Genomic DNA, 20843 nt, shown 5'->3' on the forward strand with positions numbered 1-20843 from the left:
ATTAGGATTAGCAGTTTCTTTAGTATCACATCTGTGTACAGTTACATATTCTTACTCTTCCTCCTCCTCTGTAACTGGCATCGTGGAAATACGGTGCTCTTCATGGTTCTTTTCCACTGCAGTCTATTTCATGAGTGTACACCAGACATTAATTTTATGACTACATTATTTATACAGTCACCTTGTAGTCACTAGATTGTTTTCTGATCTTTTGTTCTTACAAATAATACTGCAAAGATTAACCTTGAACAAGTTAGTTTGCTCCTGTCTGAATATATATAACCAGTGGGCAAATCTCCAGAACTGGAATTCCTAAGTTAAGGGGTATATTCATTGTAACTTGAATCCTCCCCCAGGCAGGGTCTCACTCTAGCCCAGGCTGACCTGAAACTCATTCTCTATCCCCAGGCTGGCCTTAAGCTCATGGTGATTTTCCTACCTCAGTCTATCTAGTGCTGGGATGAAAGGTGTGGGCCGCCATGCTGGGGCTCGTGACACTTTCTACTTAATTAACTCTGAGGGTTTGGTTTATTGTTGCTATTGTTTATTCCTAATGTAGACTCTGGACTTTTTCTTTTGGGGAATCCACTTTGTCACTGATTTTATTTGATGATTGCTCAGGTAATGACCAAGCAATAGAAAATAGACCAGGTATGAAAGGGAAAAAGTAGATGGTTTTGTTTTGCAACATAGTGGAAGTAAAATACCTCCTCTGTTCTCTTAGGGTCTCTGGCTGAGCTTCAGAATTAAACTGCCATAAGGTAGATTAAATGGAGAAAAGTATACAGTTTGATTTAGTAATTTTTTTTTTTCCATGGGAGCCCTTGCAATAAAACTGAATGCTCTAAAAAGCAGTTAGGACCAAAAGCTTATATTCTAGGTTAGATAAACAGAAGGAAATTGTGAAAACGTGATAAGGCAAAGGGATTTGGACCAGGGCAGTTAATCTTGAAAGAGTGACTAGGTAGATAAGAGTTAGCTTAACCGGGTTTGTTTGTGTAGGGCCCTCTCATCCTAGACTCCCTGTCTGGTGATAAGGATGTCTTCCTTCCCTTGGCTCTGGGAGGATGCCTTCCTCCAGGAGCACTATCTCCTGCTTCCAGGGGGCAGAAGGAAAGCGTGCCCTTTTCGAGTCTGCTGCTTCCGAGGGCTTGCAGCTCCGAATAATTAGTATGCCAGCTCAGCATCTCCTGGGGTGGCTCAGTTTGAGTCCATCACCATGTTTCATAGGGATGTAAGTAGAAAGAATTACATTTCTTGTCTATGATTATGGAAGTTGTCAATAAAAAAATAAAAATAGAAAAAGGAACCAAAACAAAACATAATAAACAAGCAGAAAAAAAGAATTCCATTGCATTCATGAGACAAATCACAATGTTAAGCTCAGTGGTAAATGCAGTGGAAACTTACTATCTGGAGACTTACTGTCTGGAGACTTGGGGTGAGCATTCTCACCTACCATTGGCAACTGGAGACAGGTCGACTTCCACAGGGTTATATAAGGGCTTAGCAAACTGGAGACATATGCAGCAGGGTTTAAGCAAGAGCCTTGATAATTTTATCTTTCAGGTGCCGTGTAGGATAGTACGCATCAACAGGATTGATTCAAATCCCTGTCAAAGGATAAAATTCAACAGTTTAAAGCTCTTAATTCGCTTTATTTTTCATTCTAAAATTGGGCCACACTTCTTTCCATAAAATAGAATTAAGTGTCCCACTGAGGTTGGTTTTATTGACCAGATAAAAGAAAACAGAAACAAAAACACAAAAATTACATTTGTCATTTCAGAGTTAGTTTCCTTGCAAAGCAGGGGCAGGGTGATAGAAAAGTAACTGTGTTTGTGTGTGTGAAGCCATAGGGAAATGTGTGTATTAAAATTGGGCTGTTCGGGCGTGGTGGCGCACGCCTTTAATCCCAGCACTCGGGAGGCAGAGGTAGGAGGATTGCCGTGAGTTCGAGGCCACCCTGAGACTCCATAGTGAATTCCAGGTCAGCCTCGGCTAGAGTGAGACCCTACCTCGAAAAACCAAAAACAAACAAACAAAAAAAAAAAAACCTGGGCTTTTGAGATCTGACTCTAGTCTGTGTGAATTCTGATTTCTCAGAAGGTCAAGTTTAGTTTTAGTATGGTGATACGGAACTTCAGAGTGAGTGCTTCATTTGGATATTTTCTAGTGCATGAGTTTGTACTGAAACAGTTAATGTCCTCCTGTGATCTTTAGATAACCCTTCTATTAATATTTAGCTCTAGGTGTACTCTTGACGATAGGGCGCACAGGCTGTTCCTTGGTCTCCTTCACTATTTGTGACCCCCTCCCCACATATTCACATGCCTTCTCCCCGGTGATTAGCTGGATTGCTTCTAGACGTTCTGCTGATGTTAAATAAATTAAGTTCTGCGTGTCATCATGTCTGTCTCAAAGCTGTATTTGCAGCTCCCGTCACCACGTATGTTTCCAGGTCCCAGTGTACAGAAGCACCAGATCCTGACATTTCTGTCCATCTGGTCACCATTCCCTATGACTCCAAGAAGCATTTTAAAAATTTTGAAATTGCAGATTACTGGAATTAGTGGCTAGGAGCAGAAAGTACTGACGTTCCTTCTTTAGTCACCATGGATCTGTACCAGGTGTCTTTCCAGTCTTGTGACTATTTGGGGGGGGGGGGAGTTGAAAACTACAGTACAATTATAGAGATTAGTAAGTATTAACCCTTAAGATGGGACATTTTTTCCATCTGAACCCATTCATGGAATCATTGAATATGGGTTGTTCTGTGAGTTATTAGAAGATGCAGCAACAGAGCTGGAGAGATGGCTTAGTGGTTAAGGCACTTGCCTACAAAGCCTAAGGACCCAGGTTCAGCTTCCCAGAACCCACATAAGCCAAAAGTACAAGGTGATGCATGTGTACAAGGCCATGGGTATACACAGGATGGCACATGTGTCTAGAGTTTGATTTCAGTGGCTAGAGGTCCTGGCATGCCAATTCTCTCCCTTCTCTCTCTCATAAATAAAATAAATTAAAAAGTGTTAGAAAAGAAGATGCAGCAGTAGTTTGAGCCAGAGTCGACAAAGCTTAGATTATGCTTCCCATTCGATCAGACACATGTGCCTGGTGAATCTCTGGTGTGTCATCTCTCTGATTCCACTACAGAAGTTCCCACTGGAGAGGGATGTAAGCCGTGGCCATCACCTCTTCCCTATCTCTTGTCAGATATTTCCATTGACCCTGGGCCAGGTCCTCCCAAGGTGATCCCCCACACCTTTTGGGAGTTAAAAGTAGTTCCCTAAAGATAATTAGAAATTACTGTTCCTTTTGCTTTTGCTCTGTTATTTATAATTGGAGTGGTTAAAAGGTTTGATAAAAGTACTGTAAAAACTGAATTTTGGCCGGGTGTGGTGGCACACACCTTCAATCCCAGCACTCAGGAGGCAGAGGGAGGAGGATCACTGTGAGTTCGAGGCCACCCTGAGACTCCATAGTGAATTCCAGGTCAGCCTGAGCTACAATGAGGCCCTACCTTCTTACCTTAAAAAACAAAACAACAACAACAAGGACGTTGACAAAAACCTGAATTTTGGCCAGGCATGGCAGCTCATGCCATTAATCCAGCACTTAGAGGCTGAGGGAGTAGAATCACTGTTGAGTTCGAGGCCAGCCTAGGGCTACAAAGTGAGTTCCAAGTTAGCCTGGGCTAGAGTGAGACCCTACTATAAACACAACAAAACAGTCACACCCTAAATTTTGGAAAGCAACTTGGACAGTTAGTCCTTGCTCTTGTTGGGGGAAGCAAGCCTTGTCCAAGCAGATATTGGCTGAGAGCTATCTATCAAGCTCTGGCTCTTTGCATACTCAGCAAACAGCTCCTCATCCTAGCTTGATCTCCACATACATGCCCCACTAGAAAGCTGGTTTTTACTTGTTTTCATATTTGTTTTGATACAAATATTGTCTCTTGTGACTTTTATATTCCTTAAGTCAGCTTTCCCTTAGGGTGTAATAATCTCTTAGAAAGATTGGTGGCTCAAATTGACAATAGAAGAAGGCAAGAGAGCTAACATGTGTGCCTAATTATTATAGAATCTCTTCTGCCATGGCTTATTTAGTCCTCAAGTGACCACTTGTCCATCACTTACAGAAGAGGAAACCAGTACCTTGCAAAATCAAGAAAGTTATACAAGATTAAACCAGCAACAAATACAGCCTGAGGTATCTAGCACACAAAACAATCTTGCCCCAGTTCCCTATCCTTTGTATTATTTCCTTGTAGCAGTCACTGATTTGCTGGGAGAGAACACCAGCCCAGGAGCAGCTTATTGGAAGGAAGGGTTTATTTCTGGCGTACAGTTTCAAGGGGAAGTTTCATCGAGGCAGAGGAAGCAGGAGGCTGGCTCACGTTGTCTTATACTAGTAGGGAGTAAGTAGAGAGAGTGAGCTGTCTAAGTGTGGCAAGTGGGGCTGGGCTGAAACACCCCAAGGCCCACCCCCACCTCCCAAAGGCTCCACCAGCCGGGGGTTAAGTCTGCAGCTTAATCACAACCCCATGAGATTATGGGGGACACTCCACATCAAACCACCGCTTACATCCTGGTCTCGGTTGGACATTTTAGAAAGATTACTCTAGTAGCTCTGTGTGACAACGCAATAGGAGGTGAGAGAGCAGTTGGTGTTAGCACAACCAAAATGAGTTAAACAGATGTGGCAGGTTTGGCCAAAGGGCGAGTAAAAGAACTGCTATGGGGGAAATGGACTGCCCTTGGTTTAGCTTATATTTGTGTTTGTAACCACAGGCGCAACAGTAAGTAGTAAGCTTTTCCAATTGTAATTTCTGCCTAAAATAACGACCTGTCACTTATTGTGATGTTACACCCTACATAACACTAATGTTTGGGAACATAGCAGTGTCTGCCTTTTGTAGGGAATGTTTCCCCACTCTTCAAATAAATTTAATGAGGTATAATCTAAATGTCATAAAATTCGCCTACTTAAGGTATTCAATTCAGTGAATTTTATTATGTTCACTATTGTTTAACCATAATCATAATATAGCAATGCACAGTTTTTTTTTTTTTTTTTTTTTTACTTCTTTGTTTTTTGTTTTTTTTTTTTTTAACACTGAGTCTCACTTTGTAGCTCAGGCTGGCTGGAAACTTGGAGTAGTCTAGCCTCAGCCCTCCAAGTGCTAAGATTACAGTCATGAGCCATCACACTTGCCTCATAGGAAATACTCTTAATACAACTGTACAAAATAGGCATTTTCACATTTTATATTTATATACACACATATATATGTATATATACTAGTTTGAAGAAGTAAAGGGAGTGGTATGTAGATTTAGCACATATATTTTATTTTTATTATTAGATACAGACATATTTTGTATGTGAACATCACATGTTGGTACCATCCTTTTCCTCTCCCTGCCCCTTTTCTGAAGAGGTCTTCCTCTCTGGGGACACAGGTCAACCCCATGGGGATTGTGGGTCATGCATTATGGAGGCGCCAGTCAGTTATGGGGGAGAGGCAATGTCTCTGGGCAAAATGTCCCAACTTGTTAGAACATTTTTTTGGGGGTGCTAGGTAGAAATAATATAAAAGAATGTAGCATTGATCCAACTCTGAAAATTATTCCAGAGAGTAAAAAATTCTCACAATCTATAATTAGATGTAAATTCATAGTGCAGCTGGTACTCTTTGATAGCTGGTTTTATTTGATTGCATACAACAAATAAAGATATTACTACTTTATATTTGGATAGTGTTCATTTATAATTGTCATAAAACTTGAAAGTCTCTGAGCTTGTTGGTAGATATCTGAAGGAAATAATTCAGAATAATGGAACTGAAATACATGAAAGCTTCAGCATATGTCATTGTCATAAGCTAGTACCATGCTATAGTAGATAGAATACATGATCTTGCTGGGGAAATCAAGACAGTTGAGTCCTATAAACCCAGGTTTTTAAAGATAGCAGTCTGGAGAAGCTGGATGTTTTCCAACTCAGACAACATAAATTTTGAGTCCTGAAACTAAAATTCTGTGGAAGGCCACTGAGGAGTTAAGAGAAATAAAAGAAACTTGTCCTTGGGGTGCTTCTAATAATATTATAAGGATTGGGGAAAAGTAAGTTGGGTCTCTGGAATCAGTTGTGAAACATCTGATTTTAATTTACATATTATCTCTTATCCTATCAAACATAAAGCACATCCCTCCACCCCCCCCACCACTGTGTCTCTTTTTCTTTTTTCTTTGTTTAGACAGTCTCTCACCTGGCTGATCTCAGATGCATGGTCCTCTTGTCTCAGTCTCCTGAGTGCTTGGATTTCGGGTGCGCACCAACAGCCTGCCAGCACCCTGTTTCTCCTGTAGCGACTGAAGAGTTTGTACATCCCCTCAGCATGTGCCTTCTTTCCTCCTCTCGGCATCCGCCTAGTAGATTGACCAGGACACTCCAGGGCTATTGCAGAAGAAATTTAAGTTGCTCTCCAGAGTGCAAATTTGTTTGTTTGAGGGCAGGATCTCACTGTAGTCTAGGCTGACCTGGAACTCATTCTGTAGGCCAGGCTGGCCTTGGCCTCATGGTGATCCTCCTACCTCAGCCTCCAGAATGCTGGGATTATAAGCATGAATCACCATACCTGGCTCAAAAGTATGATTGAGTGGACGCTGGGCATATCCAAAAAATAAATTCTCTACTAACTTGATATTATTTGAAATTCTTCCATTAGCCATACATATAAATTTCCTAGTTAGTTATCCCTGATAGGAAGATTGATTTAATTCCTTCTAGCTAAGGTACTATTTTGTACTCCTGAGCAAAAACTGTAGGCTCGTGTTGATCTGGTCCTGCCAGGAGCTCCCCCTTCTGGTTTTATATTCTAATACATTACTCCTTCTTACTCTTGGAACCTGATAGGCTATTTCTGGTCTCAAGATCTTGATATTGAAGGTTCTCTCTCCCTTCTCTATCTACCTGGATTGCTGCCTAACTTCATTTCGGTCTTTATTTAAATTTAACTTTCTTTGTGAGAATTTTTAAGGTTTTTTTTTTTTTTGGTGGTGTTTTGTTATTCAAGGTAAGGTCTCACTCTGGCCCAGGCTGACCTGGAATTCACCATGTAGTCTCAGGCTGGTCTCCAACTCATGGTGATCCTCCTACCTGTACCTCCCAATTGCTGGCACTAAAGGTATGCACCACCATGCCTGGCTTAAGAAATGTTTTGTTTTGTTTTTAATTTCTTTTCAAGCAGAGAGGTAGGGTAGGGGATGGGTGCTGGGCCCTCTTGCCACTGCAAATAAATCCCTGATGCCCGTGCCACTTGTGTATTTAGCTTTTTATGGGTACTGGAGAATTAAATCTATGCTGTTAGGCTTTGTAAGCAAGTGTCTTTAATTGCAGAGCCATCTCTCCAGCCCCAGTGAGACTTATATTCTGTTTATAAATTTTTTTTAATTTTTATTTGAGAGAGAGGGAGAGAAAGAAAGAGAGAGAGAGAGAGACAGAGAGGATGGGCACACTAAGGCCTTCAGCCACTGCAAATGAACTCCAGGCGTGTGCACCCCCTTGTGCATCTGGCTTATGTGGGTCCTGGGGAATTGAACCTGGGTCCTTTGGCTTTGTAGGCAAACACCTTAACAGCTAAGCCATCTCTCCAGCCCTTCTTTTCTTTTTAAAACTATTTATTTGCAAGGAGAGAGAGAAAGAACAGGCACATCAAGGACTCTTGCCATTGCAAAAGAACTCCAAATGCATGTGCCAATTTGTGTATCTGGCATTACATTCATACTGGGGAATCAAACCCAGACCATTTGGCTTCGCAAGCAAGTATCTTTAACTGCTGAGCCATCTCTCCAGCATCCCCTCTCCCCGGTGAGACCTTCTCTGTGTACCCTGTTTAAAACTAATGTGGTAACCCATAAGCTCGATCTTTCCAAGCCCTATTTTTCTCTGTTCTTATGATATATCTACTGTAAATTTGCTGTTTGCTTTCTTTCTCCACAAAAATGCATATTCCATGTGAGCAAAGGGTTCATTTCTTCACTGCTGAACTTCCCAGAGCTTTGGATGCATAGGTGCTCACTAAGCATTTGATGACAGCATGAATCACTCACACAGTCCACTGGACAGTTCCTCCCAGCATTAATTTATATTAGCACGTCTTATTGCTCCCTCCTCCTGCCTGCAGGACATCATTGCATAATGGCAATTGTGGAAGGTCTCAGTTTGTACATTTATAATAATCGTTAGCAAAATCTCTAAGTGACAAGCATTTAATAAACCCTAAATTTCTCTGGGTGTGGTGGTGCACACCTTTAATCCCAGCACTCAGGGGGCAGAGATAGGAGGATCACCATGAGTTCGAAGCCACCCTGAGGCTATATAGCGAATTCTAGGTCAATCTAGGCTAAAGTGAAACCATACCTTGAAAACCAAAAAAACCCTAAATTTCTAAATGCCTGGAAGTTTTGCTTTTATTTATTGTAGTAAACCCATGTGAACACTAACTTAGGAGCTTGGTTTCTGGCTCCTAGTGTTACCAGCCAGACCAGTTTGCCTCCCTGAGTGAGTAGCTTGGGCACATTTACAGGGTAAAGAAGAGAGAGTCAAGATGCGGAGACAGATGATTGGAGGAGAAGTAATAGTGGTGTGCGCATGCGCAGTCAGTCATTAGACTCTGCACAATGTGTGCCGTAAGGGTGGAGGCAAAAACTCAAAAGGTCTTACCTCAGACTCGTGGGCTATGGTGAAGAGTCATGGTTTCAGCACAAAGGGCCTTCAAGTCACTAAGAAGTAAGCAAGGCAATTGTTACTATAACTCACATGTCAGAGGGTTAGCCATAGTAAAGCTAGTGAGAGACTAAAATAATAGGTAGCTGAGCTGCTTTATTTCCAGTTAGTGGTTCCCCCCTTTTAGAGATAAGATCTCACTACGTAGCCCAGATTGGCCTCAAAATGACCATCCTCTTACCTCGTTTTTGGCAAATGAGAATAGGCCCGCTGTGTTTGTTGGCTAGTAATTACACAAATTGGGGTCTCTGTGGTTGTCGCTGATGTAGCACATGCAGTCATGAGCACCTGCACACCGTGGTCAGCGCAGAGACACACGGACGTCTTCATGGGCACAGGGCTTCCAGTTAACCTGGGATCTGCCGAATCCACTGTGAACGTAGGAATCCAGGATATCTGTAAGCAGCTCCTGACGTCATTCTGCTTGGAGACCAATGGCCTAGAAAACAAGAAAAACTGTAATACTGTAACGTCATATATCTTGAATAAAATATAATGATGCCTAAGTAGAAAGATAATTTTGAGCCTAATGTCATTATAAAAAAATAACTCTTACAGGGCTGGGGATATGACTCAATGGTAGTGTGCTCAAAGCCCTGGGTTCAGACCCCAGCTCCCTTCCCCCCATAGACAAACACAGACTTCATAAATATATACATATATAGAGATAAATGTATGTACATGTTATATGTGCATATAGGTATCTAAATATGCCTCAATACCAATAATTCCAAGCTGAACACTTAAAAAATAAATGTAACTAGTTATCCGTAAGTAAGGTAAATTTGGCAACACATGAACCTATCCACTTTAAAGGAATGTGTCTTAAGGTTTTCATGTGTTTCTTATGCTCAGTACAGTTAGGGAACAGCTGTCCTCACCTTGCCGAATATTCCACCCGCTATCATCCACTCTTAGTGTCATTCAGCAAGAGTGAACCCACGTGCACATGCGTGTGTTTTGAATTTAAATGAACCTGAAGTCAAACCACAGCGCCCACAGCTACAGATCGTCCCGAGGCAGTGAAGCTGCGAGGGAAGCGCCAGCTACTGAGTGCCACAAGGTGCTCGGTGCTCAGTGCTCGGTGCTCATGGCTGCGGCTGCCATCCGTGTGTAAGCCACACACAGGCAGGGGAATGTGCTGCTCACTTGGGACCTACATTCATATTCCCTGAAGCTCACAGCACGGCTCAATAGGGCTTACCAGTTACTCAGTATTGGTAATAAGGAGGTAGGTATTTCATTTTCGGGTTATGTAATTATTTCAGAATGGAAAACAAGGTAGCCTCGTGATTAATAGTCAGCCTACTACATTTTAAGGTAATGAAGACGTATAATTTCTGTCTGCTGTAAAGACTGTCATAGCAGATTCTAGAAGACATGGGGCAGTTCTGAAAGTTCTGATTAATTATATTGATACAGCTCTGAGGTCATCTAGCATGGAGGTACAGTGGCCTGGTGACTCCTTCCCAGAAGGCATATTTTACTTCCTTCTGCCCGTGAATCAGCGCCTTCATGTTCCAGATATCTGTTGCAGTGAAATAGTTCCTCCAAAGAAATGATAAATAAATGCGACACGTGTTCCTTACCCGACAGTGGGCAGAGGATGAAACCTCTAGTTCTGTGAGTGATCTGTTAATTGGTTCACCTTGGGCAGCCAGTGTCATCACCGTGTTCTCCATGGGACTGAGAGCTTAACTATACTATAGATGTAAAGCATTTACCCAGCGAGCATTTGGCCCAGAGAACAGTCAGTAAGGCAGAACACTAATCTTAAACATTAACTTCATGAAGAATCACTTTATCATATGTTCTTGTAATCAGGTTTTTTTCCCCCCTTTGGGTGGCTATTTTTTCTTTTGTGGTAAAACCTTTTTATATACTTAACCACCTTTTTAAGTTTTTATGGCTAATCTACTGTGGATTTGGAAACCAAATACTGAAACTTGCCAAGAATTATATATGAAAATGACAAATATAATACCCCTGTAAAGAGATGTTTTTGATTTTTGCAAAAGGGATGACATATTTTTACTTATTTTTCTAACTTTAGTATATTTGATATATTTGAATATTAGTATATTCTGACTTTTAGTATATTTATATATTTTTATAAACTTGATAATATGTATCTGTTTCTTTTCTACCAGTCTAATATTTTATCTGAGTTAATTGTATAGTTGGATTTTTTTGTATAATGGAAAAGTTTTAAGCTTTTTTGTAAATATTTTTATTTATTTATTTATTTAGTTGAGAGAGGAAAAGAAAGAGGCAGACAGAGATGTGCCAGGGTCTCCAGCCACTACAAATGAACTCCAGATGCATGCACCACCTTGTACATCTGGCTTTCTTAGGTCCTGGGGAATTGAATCTGGGTCATTTGACTTTGTGGGCAAGTACCATGTCAGCTAAGCCGTCCCTCCAGCCCAAGTTTTTATTTTATCTTATTTTTTTGAGATAGGGTCTCACTCTAGCCCAGGCTGACCTGGAATTCACTATGTAGTCTCAGGGTGGCCTCGAACTCATGGTGATCCTCCTACCTCTGCCTCTGCTGGGATTAAAGGCATGTACCATCACTCCCGGCTCCAAGTTTAACTTTTTAATGTCTACCTGTGTTTCTAGTCTGTGTTAAAGGCATGCAGAAAACAGTGATTCTCTCACTCTTGCTGTAATTACTCTTTGCTTTATCTTTTCCTACCTGGAGGGTATTTATATGTAATATAAGAGGAGAGAGATATTGCTTAGAGAATGCAAACCCAAGCATTCTTAGTACATTTTCTTTGTGCTTTACATCTTTTTCAAGGACAGGTATTTTCTAAATCAGCAAAAAAACTAACTACAACAGAAACATCATTGGAATTTAGGATATGCAAATGTGTACTGTTTCTAACTTTACCATGTACATTTCACTCATATCATTAGTCATCATTGGTTCAGCACATTGGTCATTTTTAAAGTAATTCAGTACTACCTTCCAAGGCTCAGGGCACATTGCAGAAGAGGTGGCAGAAAGAATGTGAGAGCCAAAGGAAGGATAGGACTCCTTGCAACGTGCTCCTCCAGATACAAATGGCCTGGATATCCATGACCTCACAGTGCCTGATACTACCTACATAAGACCATCATAATAGGAGGAAAAGATCATGGCATCAAAATAAAACAGAGACTGATTGGGGGAGGGAGGATATGATGGAGAGTGGAGTTTCAAAGGGGAAAGTAGGGAGAGGGCATTACCATGGGATATGGTTTACAGTCATGGAAGTTGTCAATGAAAAAACAGCTTTAAAAATCAAAAATAAAATAAAATAAAATAATTTAGTGCTGAATGTATATTATAATTTAAATCTTTTACATTAGCAGTTTTGCTAATGAACTTTTACTTAATTTGAAATTTTAATCTAGAATTAGTGAAAATAGTTATCTCTATATTATGGTTTAAAATGGCTAACAAGTTCAGTCTGTGTAATCTTTGGTTCCTAAATTATGACTAGATTATTTATTTACTTATTTATTTATTTCAGTGAAGGTCTATGTTAGAATGCAAAAAGGTACAAGTGTCACAGCGGTGAATAAAACCATACAAATCAGAAGTAGAAAAATGCTGGCCTCCGTCCATCATGTGTTCAGACTTCTAAGTGGAGCAGGCTATTTATCGCTCTTTTAAGTCAGCGGTGCTTATTCATTTATGAGATCCTTCATCACCTCCATTTAAAAACTCAATTAAAAAAATTGTTAAGTTGGGGCTGGAGAGATGGTTTGGCGGTTAAGGCACTCGCCTGTGAAGCCTGAGAGCCCAAGTTCAATTCCTCAGTACCCTCATAAGCTAAATGCACAAGGTGGTACATGCATGTGGAGTTTGTTTGCACTGGCTAGAAGCCCTAGCACATCCATTCTCTCTCTCTTTATCTACCTCTGTCTCTCAAATGAATATATAAATAAAATATTTTTAAATTTATTTTTATTTATTTATTAGAGGGGGGAGAGTAGGAGAATGGCCACACCATGTCCTCTAGGCCCTGCAAACAAACTCCAGACACATGCTCCACCATGGAGAATCAAACCTGGGTCCTTAGGCTTTGTAAGCATATACCTTAACTGCTAAGCCATCTCTCCAACTCAAATAAAATATTTTTAAAATTTTTGTTAGTTTGTATGTTGTGGTGGAGCCCACCAGGTCCTCCTGCTGCTACAAACCTCAGATGATTGCAACACTTTTGGGGTCTAGCTTATGAGCCATCTTCCCAGTTCCCTTAAATAGTTCTTTATTAGCTCTTTGAAATAATCTTTTTCCCTTGCTTTTTTTAACATTTTTATTTTTATTTATTCATTTGAGAGATGGGGGGCAGATAGAGAGAATGGGTGTGACAAGGCCTCTAGCCACTGCAAACAAACTCCAGATGCATCCCCTTGTACATCTGGCTTATGTGGGTCCTGGGGAATCAAACCTGGGTTTTGGCTTTGCAGGAAAATGCTTTTAAACCATCTCTCCAGCTCCCTCCCCTTCTTTTATAGGTAGAGAAGCTAAGACTTAGAGAAATTACATCAGTCAAGATTATGCTAGCAGCAAAATGATCATTAAACTTGAAAATAGATGCCAGAAATTACCTTGCATTTAAGGCCCTTAGTTATAGCTATGCCAGGGATTTTGTTACAGGATGCTTCACAAGTATGCTGATATTACTATCAGAGGATTAGTTGAGGACTGGGGATATGGCTCAGTGGTAGAGTGCTTCTCTGGCAAGCATGAGGCCTTAGTTTTCAGTTCCCAGTACCATAACAGAAAAGTAAGCTGGCGTCATTATAATATTTTTATCCCATTATGTGATAAAAGCTGCTTCCGTGGGTGGTTCTCGATAACAAGTGAGAGTTTGCAATGCTGGATAGCTATCACTGTCATTTTTCTGGTGTTTTTGTTTTTAAGTTTTGCTCCAAGTCAGTGTTTTGTTTCAAAATTGCAAAATATTTTTACAACGTGATTGGCTTAAGGTTAACTTTAATATTCTTAGGTTATGAAGCTTTTTATTTAACATGGTTTAACAAGTCTTTTCCAATTTCCTATCTTTCTTCTACAGAATGCTAAATCACGCTGCCCATCTCTGGAAAGGATATTGATCCACCTCATGTAAAGTATGCTCAGTTCCTTTCCAGTGGTGTAAGTATCAAGTTCTTCTGAGCTCTTCTCTTGTCAGCCACTGCTGTGCCTCATAGCAGGTATTTTCACTTACTTTCCAGTGGTGTAAGTAATCTAGTTCTTCTTAGCCTTTGTCTGTTATCACTATAAGAAAGTGAATAAAGTGGGATAATTTCGATTCAGATTTGCCAATTAACATTTGTAAAGTTGAAAGGTTGTTTGTTTGTTTTTCAAGGTTGGGTCTCACTCGAGCCCAGGCTGACCTGGAATTCACTATGTAGGTTCAGGGTAGCCTTGAACTCATGGCTGTTCTCCTACCTCTGCCCAAGTGCTGGGATTAAAGGCGTATGCCACCAAGCCCAGCTGAGTCGAAAGAATTTCTTAGAAAAAGAATTAAAGGGTGAGACTAGAAATGGCTCAGTAATTAAAGGCAGGACAGAAGGCCATAATGTCCCATTCTTTCTCTCTGTGTGTCATAAATGAATTCCTTTATTTATTTATTTTTGTTTTTCAAGGTAGGGTCTCACTCTGTCCCAGGCTGACCTGTAATTGACTATGTAGTCTCAGGGTGGCCTCTATCCTCCTACCTCTGCCTCCTGAGTGCTGGGATTAAAGGCCCGGCTTGAATTACCTTTTAAGAAAGAATCAAAGGGTGTATGTATGTATATATTTGAATTAAGATAACTATCATAATCATGGTGGGGAATGAATTACTTTTAACTTTGTGTTTTGACATCAATGTTTCAATTAAACATAAGTTATCATATTTATTCTGTTTCACTAATAGCCTAGAAGCTTATAAGGTAAATGGCTATCAACTGGAGAGAGCTGGTGTTAGATTCTTTATGATAAGCAGAATATGAGAACTGTATTATCTTAATGCTGGCTGTGTCTTGTGTGCAAACGCCTAGCACCTTAGCCACTTCTGTTTACTGAGGATAATGTAGTTAAGCCTATTAGCTAATGTAGTTGTTAGGCATTCTTTTTTCAGGCAAAAATACAAATGGAGGTGGTGGTATTATATTGAGAGTGTTTTTGTGCTAGGATGTGAACTGTAACCACCAGTTCATATTAAATAGGCCTCTGAATAAAAGTATTCCGGGAATTTCAGATATTAGAGAAGATAAAGCATTTGCTAGCTCATTAAGTGCATCTGAGTGTCTAGTGCAGAGTGCCTTTAGCATAAGTATTTTCTAAAATTTGGTGGAGTCTGTTTCACTAAAATTTCTTCCGTTTTGGTTGACAGTTCTATAATCCAATAAGTAGACATTAAGATCAGTTTTCTTTATTATTTAGCTTTTTCTTTAATGTTTCCCCCCCTCTTATTGATTCAATGATTTAGTGAAAATTCTCTGGAATAGGTCCACATGACACGAACTGTCTCCTGAGTTTCTGCTAAAGAGCCATGACCCTGTGACGACACTTTAGCTTTCAGTCCTTACCCTCCCTCCACCTTTACCTTTCTCTCCCCCATCTTTCTTTCTTCTTTCCCTCCCTCCTCCCTCCTTCCTTTCTTAGAGACTTGGTGTCACTGTATAACTCAGGATGGCCGTGTAGCTCAGATTGGTCTTGAACTTGCAGTGATCCTGCCTCAACCTCCCAAGTGCTAGAATTCCAGCTGTATGTCATCACACTGGCTCTTCCACACTATCTTCTTTTTCCTCTGCATATAAACTTGCATGTTTTCACTCACTTTCTTCTGTTGAGTGGAAACAGGAAGATGATCAACGTATGATTTCAGAAGTCACATGACTTGTTGGCATACAAAGAGGCCCCTCTTCCCCACACGTTCATGATTCCGTTTTGCTTGTTTTTAGTCATTTGAGACAGGATCTCATGTAGCCCAGATTGACCTTGAATTTGCTATGTATCCAGGGATAACCTTGAACTTCTGATCCTCCTGCCTCCACCTCCCAAGGGCTAGACCCTCAGTGTGCACCATGCTTCATGGCAAGGGTCACAGTGCTTGACAAGGGAGCAAATGCCATGCACCACCCTGTCAGTCATACGCTGATGGGTGCAGTGCATCTCACTAAGCACACAGTGAGCTCTGATTATGGAAGTCGATTGTGATTGCTCAATGTGGATAGAATTGGCTTCTGGAGAAAGTAAAGTCTGAACCTTACGGGTGGTTCTTGGCTTCACCACCACAGTTGAGATCTCTAAGACTTGACGGGAGGGAGGAAGACGTACAGGGTCACGTGATGCTAGAGGACGGGGTGGTGTTGGCAGCTGAAGTCCTAGGGGCCTGTCGTAACCCGCTGTCAGCCCCCCCAGTTTGTGTCTCTGGAAGTTCAGTAGTTGAGGTTGGCAGTTCACATATGAAGTCTGATGAGGTGTGTTGTAGCCCTTCTGAAAGGAGTGTTCCCAAGGGGAAAAGGTATTGACTCGAGTTCTCCGCAACAAGGGTCTCATAAAACTGGGAAAGTAGCTCTCAAGAGTTTCCATACCATGACAATAGATATTAGGTTCTGCATTGGAAAACATATTGTTCATATAAAATCATGTCTTTAGAAATCATCTCAAAGCTACATAACAGATTTTTTTCCTTCAAATGAGCATAAAGTAGTTATATTAGAAAAATCTCAGTGCTCATTTTAAAACTATGAAAATATGATTGACACACTGGAATATATTCTACTTTTCACCAAATCCTTCTATTGTGAAAGAACATTTTTGTATTGTGGTCCACAGATAGCCTGCTCTGAGGCTTTAGTCAGTTCTATTGATTTGAATTATAGAGTCATTTTTACTATTGTACTTAGCTCAATTCCCTGCTAAGTGTCATTTCCTATTTGTTCTCACTTCTTGTCATTTGTTTTCTTTTAAAACTGCCACTCCTTTGATGGCAGCAATATTGAATAGAGAGGGCAGTGTGTGTAAGTAGCAAGATGGACCTAGTACATCTTTAGCTGATGGCTCTTATGTTGAACTCTAGAATGTAAAATCCTCCTCCAGTAAGTACCACATGTGCAAAGCACAGCAGATCGTGCCTAGTCATTCGAGATACAGAGCTGCGAACAGTGGATCCAGCTGAAGGACATCCTTTGTTACCCAGTGAAATCCTCTGAACTGCGATGCTTAGAGTTAAGGGAGCAATGTCCTATTTGCCCACATGATTTCAATGGTAATCACGTCTGAATGCTGGAGCCTCTTCTGTTGTACATATTTTATAGAATATAGTTTATAAAAACATGTTCTTGGCTAGGCGTGGTATCGCATACCTTTAATCCCAGTGAGGCAGAGGTGGGAGGATCACTGTGAGTTCAAGACCAGCCTGAGACTACATAGTGAATTCCAGGTCAGCCTGGGCTAGAGAAAGACCCTATCTCAAAAAAAAGTAGTTCTGGACCTCAAGACTTATCAAGAAGGGCTTTAGGGTTAGAGAGATGGCTTAGCAGTTCAGTGATTGCCTGTGAAGCCTAAGGATCCCAGTTCAAGGCTCGATTCTCCAGGACCCATGCAAGCCTGATGCAGAAGGTGGCCCATGCATCTGGAGTTTGTTTGCAGCGGCTGGAGGCCATGATGCACCATTCTCTCTCTCTCTCTCTTTCTATCTCAGTCTGTCTCTCTCAAGTAAATAAAAGTAAACAAAAATTTTAAAAAAGGTAAAAATGTGAAGGGGTTTATATATTATTGCACTAGGTTTACTGTTAAGTTCTAATGACACAGTGTGTTCTTCGAATATCAGTTTCTGAACTGAGCCATAATTCCTGAATCAAATTATTCTTTCAGGTTTTAAACACTGTGATTATTATCAATCAAAATTCTTACATTAATTTTCAATTATTGTTAGCTTGAGTCCGCTTTCATATTAGTAATTTTAAAGCACAAAATGTTCCTTATCCCATGAGCAGTCCTTATGCATAAGAAAAGTGATTCAGTTCCGACATGACATCTTTTCTTGTTACAAAAGGATTTTTGCTGTCATGAACTTAGGAGACCTTTATAGGTCATCTACTGTTACAGTTTTATGATGTGCTTAAACCTGATAAATTATGAGGAAGGAAATTTGAAAATGCCGTAACATATTCCTTTGTTTATATTGAAACACATTTGGCATATTATTCTCAATCTTCAAGAGAGCCTCTAATCTTTGTGCTCTCAATAAAGTGAAAATAAAAATCCGCCGTGTCATGTGCATGGTTCATTCCCATCGTTGCGCCCCATTGCTGTTCTGCACAGCCATGACTTCCATTCTTGCGGTGGTGGGCCTTTGTGTTCAGCTCGGTTTCCAGCAGGGGCCTCTGGGAACAGGTTATAGAAATCTTAACTGAAGAAGGTTACGTGTAAAGGGAGGTGTATTGTTTCCCGTAAAAAAGAACAGAAGCAGCAAGGTGTCAGGTTTAGGAGTGGCTGGCCCTGCAGATAGGACGCTACAGTGCCTTTCCCCTGCTCTCTGTGTGTCTTGCTGCACTCTTTTCTTCTCCCACAAACCAGCTGCTTCCCTGTGGTGAAGAATCCACCAGACTAACATCCTCCTGTAACTAAGTACAGTTAGCACTGGTTGGCCATCTTCCCAGAGCCCTTAGAAATGTGGAAGAGAGGGCTGGATAGATGGCTTAGCGGTTAAGCGCTTGCCTGTGAAGCCTAAGGACCCCGGTTCGAGGCTTGGTTCCCAAGTCCCACGTTAGCCAGAGGCACAAGGGGGCGCATGCATCTGGAGTTGGTTTGCAGTGGCTGGAAGCCCTGGCATGCCCATTCTCTCTCTCTCTCTCTGTCTGCCTCTTTCTCTCTCTCACTCTCAAGTAAATAAATAAAAATGAAAAAATATTTAAAAAAAAAAGTGGAAGAGAGCAAGATTCCTAGATTCCACATGTGCCCAGCATGCTCAGCAGTGGCCCAAGTGGGCAAAATAACAGGCATGTCTTGTTTCTCCTTTTATGGAAAACCACTCTAGAATAATAGTGCTTTCTCATTCTTGATGAATCCCTAAGTGACTAAAATGTTATTTTATTATGAAATATTCTGATTGGATTAGGACCTAAGATAATAAGACAGGTTTGTTGGGAAAAGAATTATGAGTAGAAACCAGAATTTGCCAATCTAATAAATTACGGAGTAAATATTTTGGATTTGGCAGCTACTAATAAAAAACACTTCCTGGGATTGATACATTGCTAAGCACTTGATAAGAACGAATGAAAAAGGTTGAGGATTTCAAACAGAAACCAAAACTATAAAATACTAAACAGAAACTGAAGTGTCGGGTCTGGAGAGATGGCTCAGCAGTTAAGGCACTTACCTGCAAAGCCTGCAGACCCAGGTTTGATTCCCCAGTACCCACCTAAAGCCAGATGCATAAGGTGATGCCTGCATCTGGAGTTCGTTTGCTGTGGCTAGAGGCCCTGGCATGCCTTTTCTAGCTGCCTCTTCCTCTCTTTCTCAAATAAATAATATTTTTTTAAAAAAACAGTGTTTCATATAAGCCCTCATATAAGTTCATATAGCTTTTCAAGAACCACATTTAAATATAATACAGTGCTGAAGTATACCAACCAGTGCTTTCCATCTTGGGTGAATTTCCAAAGAGAACGCATTTTAGTCATGTAGTGATCGTCTAGAAGAAGATACACAACACGAATGCCTTGTGGCTTGTTAGTTTTCACGGAGGAGTGTGAGAGTCTGTATGTGTCAGTAAATGTATAGTAAGAAGGTTTGGAAATAGGACCTCACTGTTTAGCCCAGGCTGGCCTTCAACTCACAATCCTCCTGCCTCTGCTTTTCCAGTTGCTAGGTTTAGCAGGTGTGTGCCCCCATGTTTGGCTTGTCTTTGTATAATTCTTTAATGGGTATGGTTTTAAAACTAGAGACATTTCACATAAAAAATTTAAGACTTTTGCACGTTTATTTTGAGAAACATTTGAAAAAGAGAAAAATCAAAGCAACAGATCCCAAGTGGAGAATCAGAGTCATAAGTAGCTTTTTGCATATGATAAAGATGGTATTCAGATCAGAAGAAAATATGTAATTTTTTGGTTTTTCTTTCTTTAAACATTGTATTTATTTGAGACAGAGAGAGAGAGAGCACGTGCCACCATGTGCAACTGGCTTATGTGGGACCTGGAGAACCGAACCTGGGTCCTTAGACTTCGCAGTCATATGCCTTCACCACCAAGCCATCTCTCCAGACCAAGAATACGTAATTTTTTGGCATGACATTTTTTACATATATCATTGTACCTTGTTCATACATCCCCTTTCTCATTTCTCCTCCTGCCTTTTGCTGGTCCCCTAAATAGTCCTTCCCCTTTTTTTTGTAAAACACACACACGAGTTAAATCTAGGTTCTGCATTTTGTTGGGCATGGTGGCACACTCCTTTAATCCTAGTGTGCAGGAGGCAGAGGGAGGAAGATCATTGTGAGTGTGAGGCCGGCCTAAGACTACAGAGTGAGTTCCAGGTCAGCCTGGGCTAAAGTGAAAAGAAAAAAATATTTTGTTTTATCCCCACCATTACCTTCCCTTGATCTTCCCTCCTCCTCCTTTTAGGCCTCTCACCCCTGACCCCTTTTACTTTCATGTCATATAGATTTATATTTAGGTTTAGATTCCTCATATGAGAGAAAACATGAGATATTTGTCTTTCTGAGTATAGCTTATTTCATGTAACATGATGATATCTAGTTCCATCTATTTTCCTGCAAATGACATACTTGCATTCTCATTTCTGACTAATAAAACTCCATTGTGTATATGTGGCACATTTTCTTTATCCATTTATCTGTTGATGGGCATCTCGGATGGTTCCATATCTTGGCTGCTGTGGATAGTGCAGCAGTAAACAAGGATGTACAAGTATTTCTGTGGTATGTTTAGATTCCCAGAGGAAAAAAATACAGTATTCAATAAAACAGACAACTAGCTACCCATTATAGTGATATCTACTGTTATAATGAGCTAGCCAAAATCTTTCACAC

The 20843-nt window shown here is 40.7% G+C and overlaps 1 protein-coding gene across 11 annotated transcripts in view; it reads left to right on the forward strand.

The window, feature by feature from the left end:
* The window catches only part of Hmbox1 (homeobox containing 1), a 168325-nt gene that overhangs the window by 52057 nt on the left and 95425 nt on the right, over positions 1 to 20843 (forward strand). For 10 of the 11 annotated variants that reach the window (XM_045130522.1, XM_045130525.1, XM_004671398.2 and 7 more), the window contains exon 2: positions 13866 to 13945. In XM_045130522.1, the coding sequence (XP_044986457.1) occupies positions 13923 to 13945 (23 nt within the window). In that variant the 5' untranslated portion in view covers positions 13866 to 13922. Of the gene's footprint in view, positions 1 to 13865; positions 14005 to 20843 lie in introns of those variants that run through there. The other variant, XM_045130524.1, reaches the window with a different exon arrangement.

The sequence above is a fragment of the Jaculus jaculus genome, chromosome 12 (assembly GCF_020740685.1).
Source record: "Jaculus jaculus isolate mJacJac1 chromosome 12, mJacJac1.mat.Y.cur, whole genome shotgun sequence".
NCBI classification, from domain to species: domain Eukaryota; kingdom Metazoa; phylum Chordata; class Mammalia; order Rodentia; family Dipodidae; genus Jaculus; species Jaculus jaculus.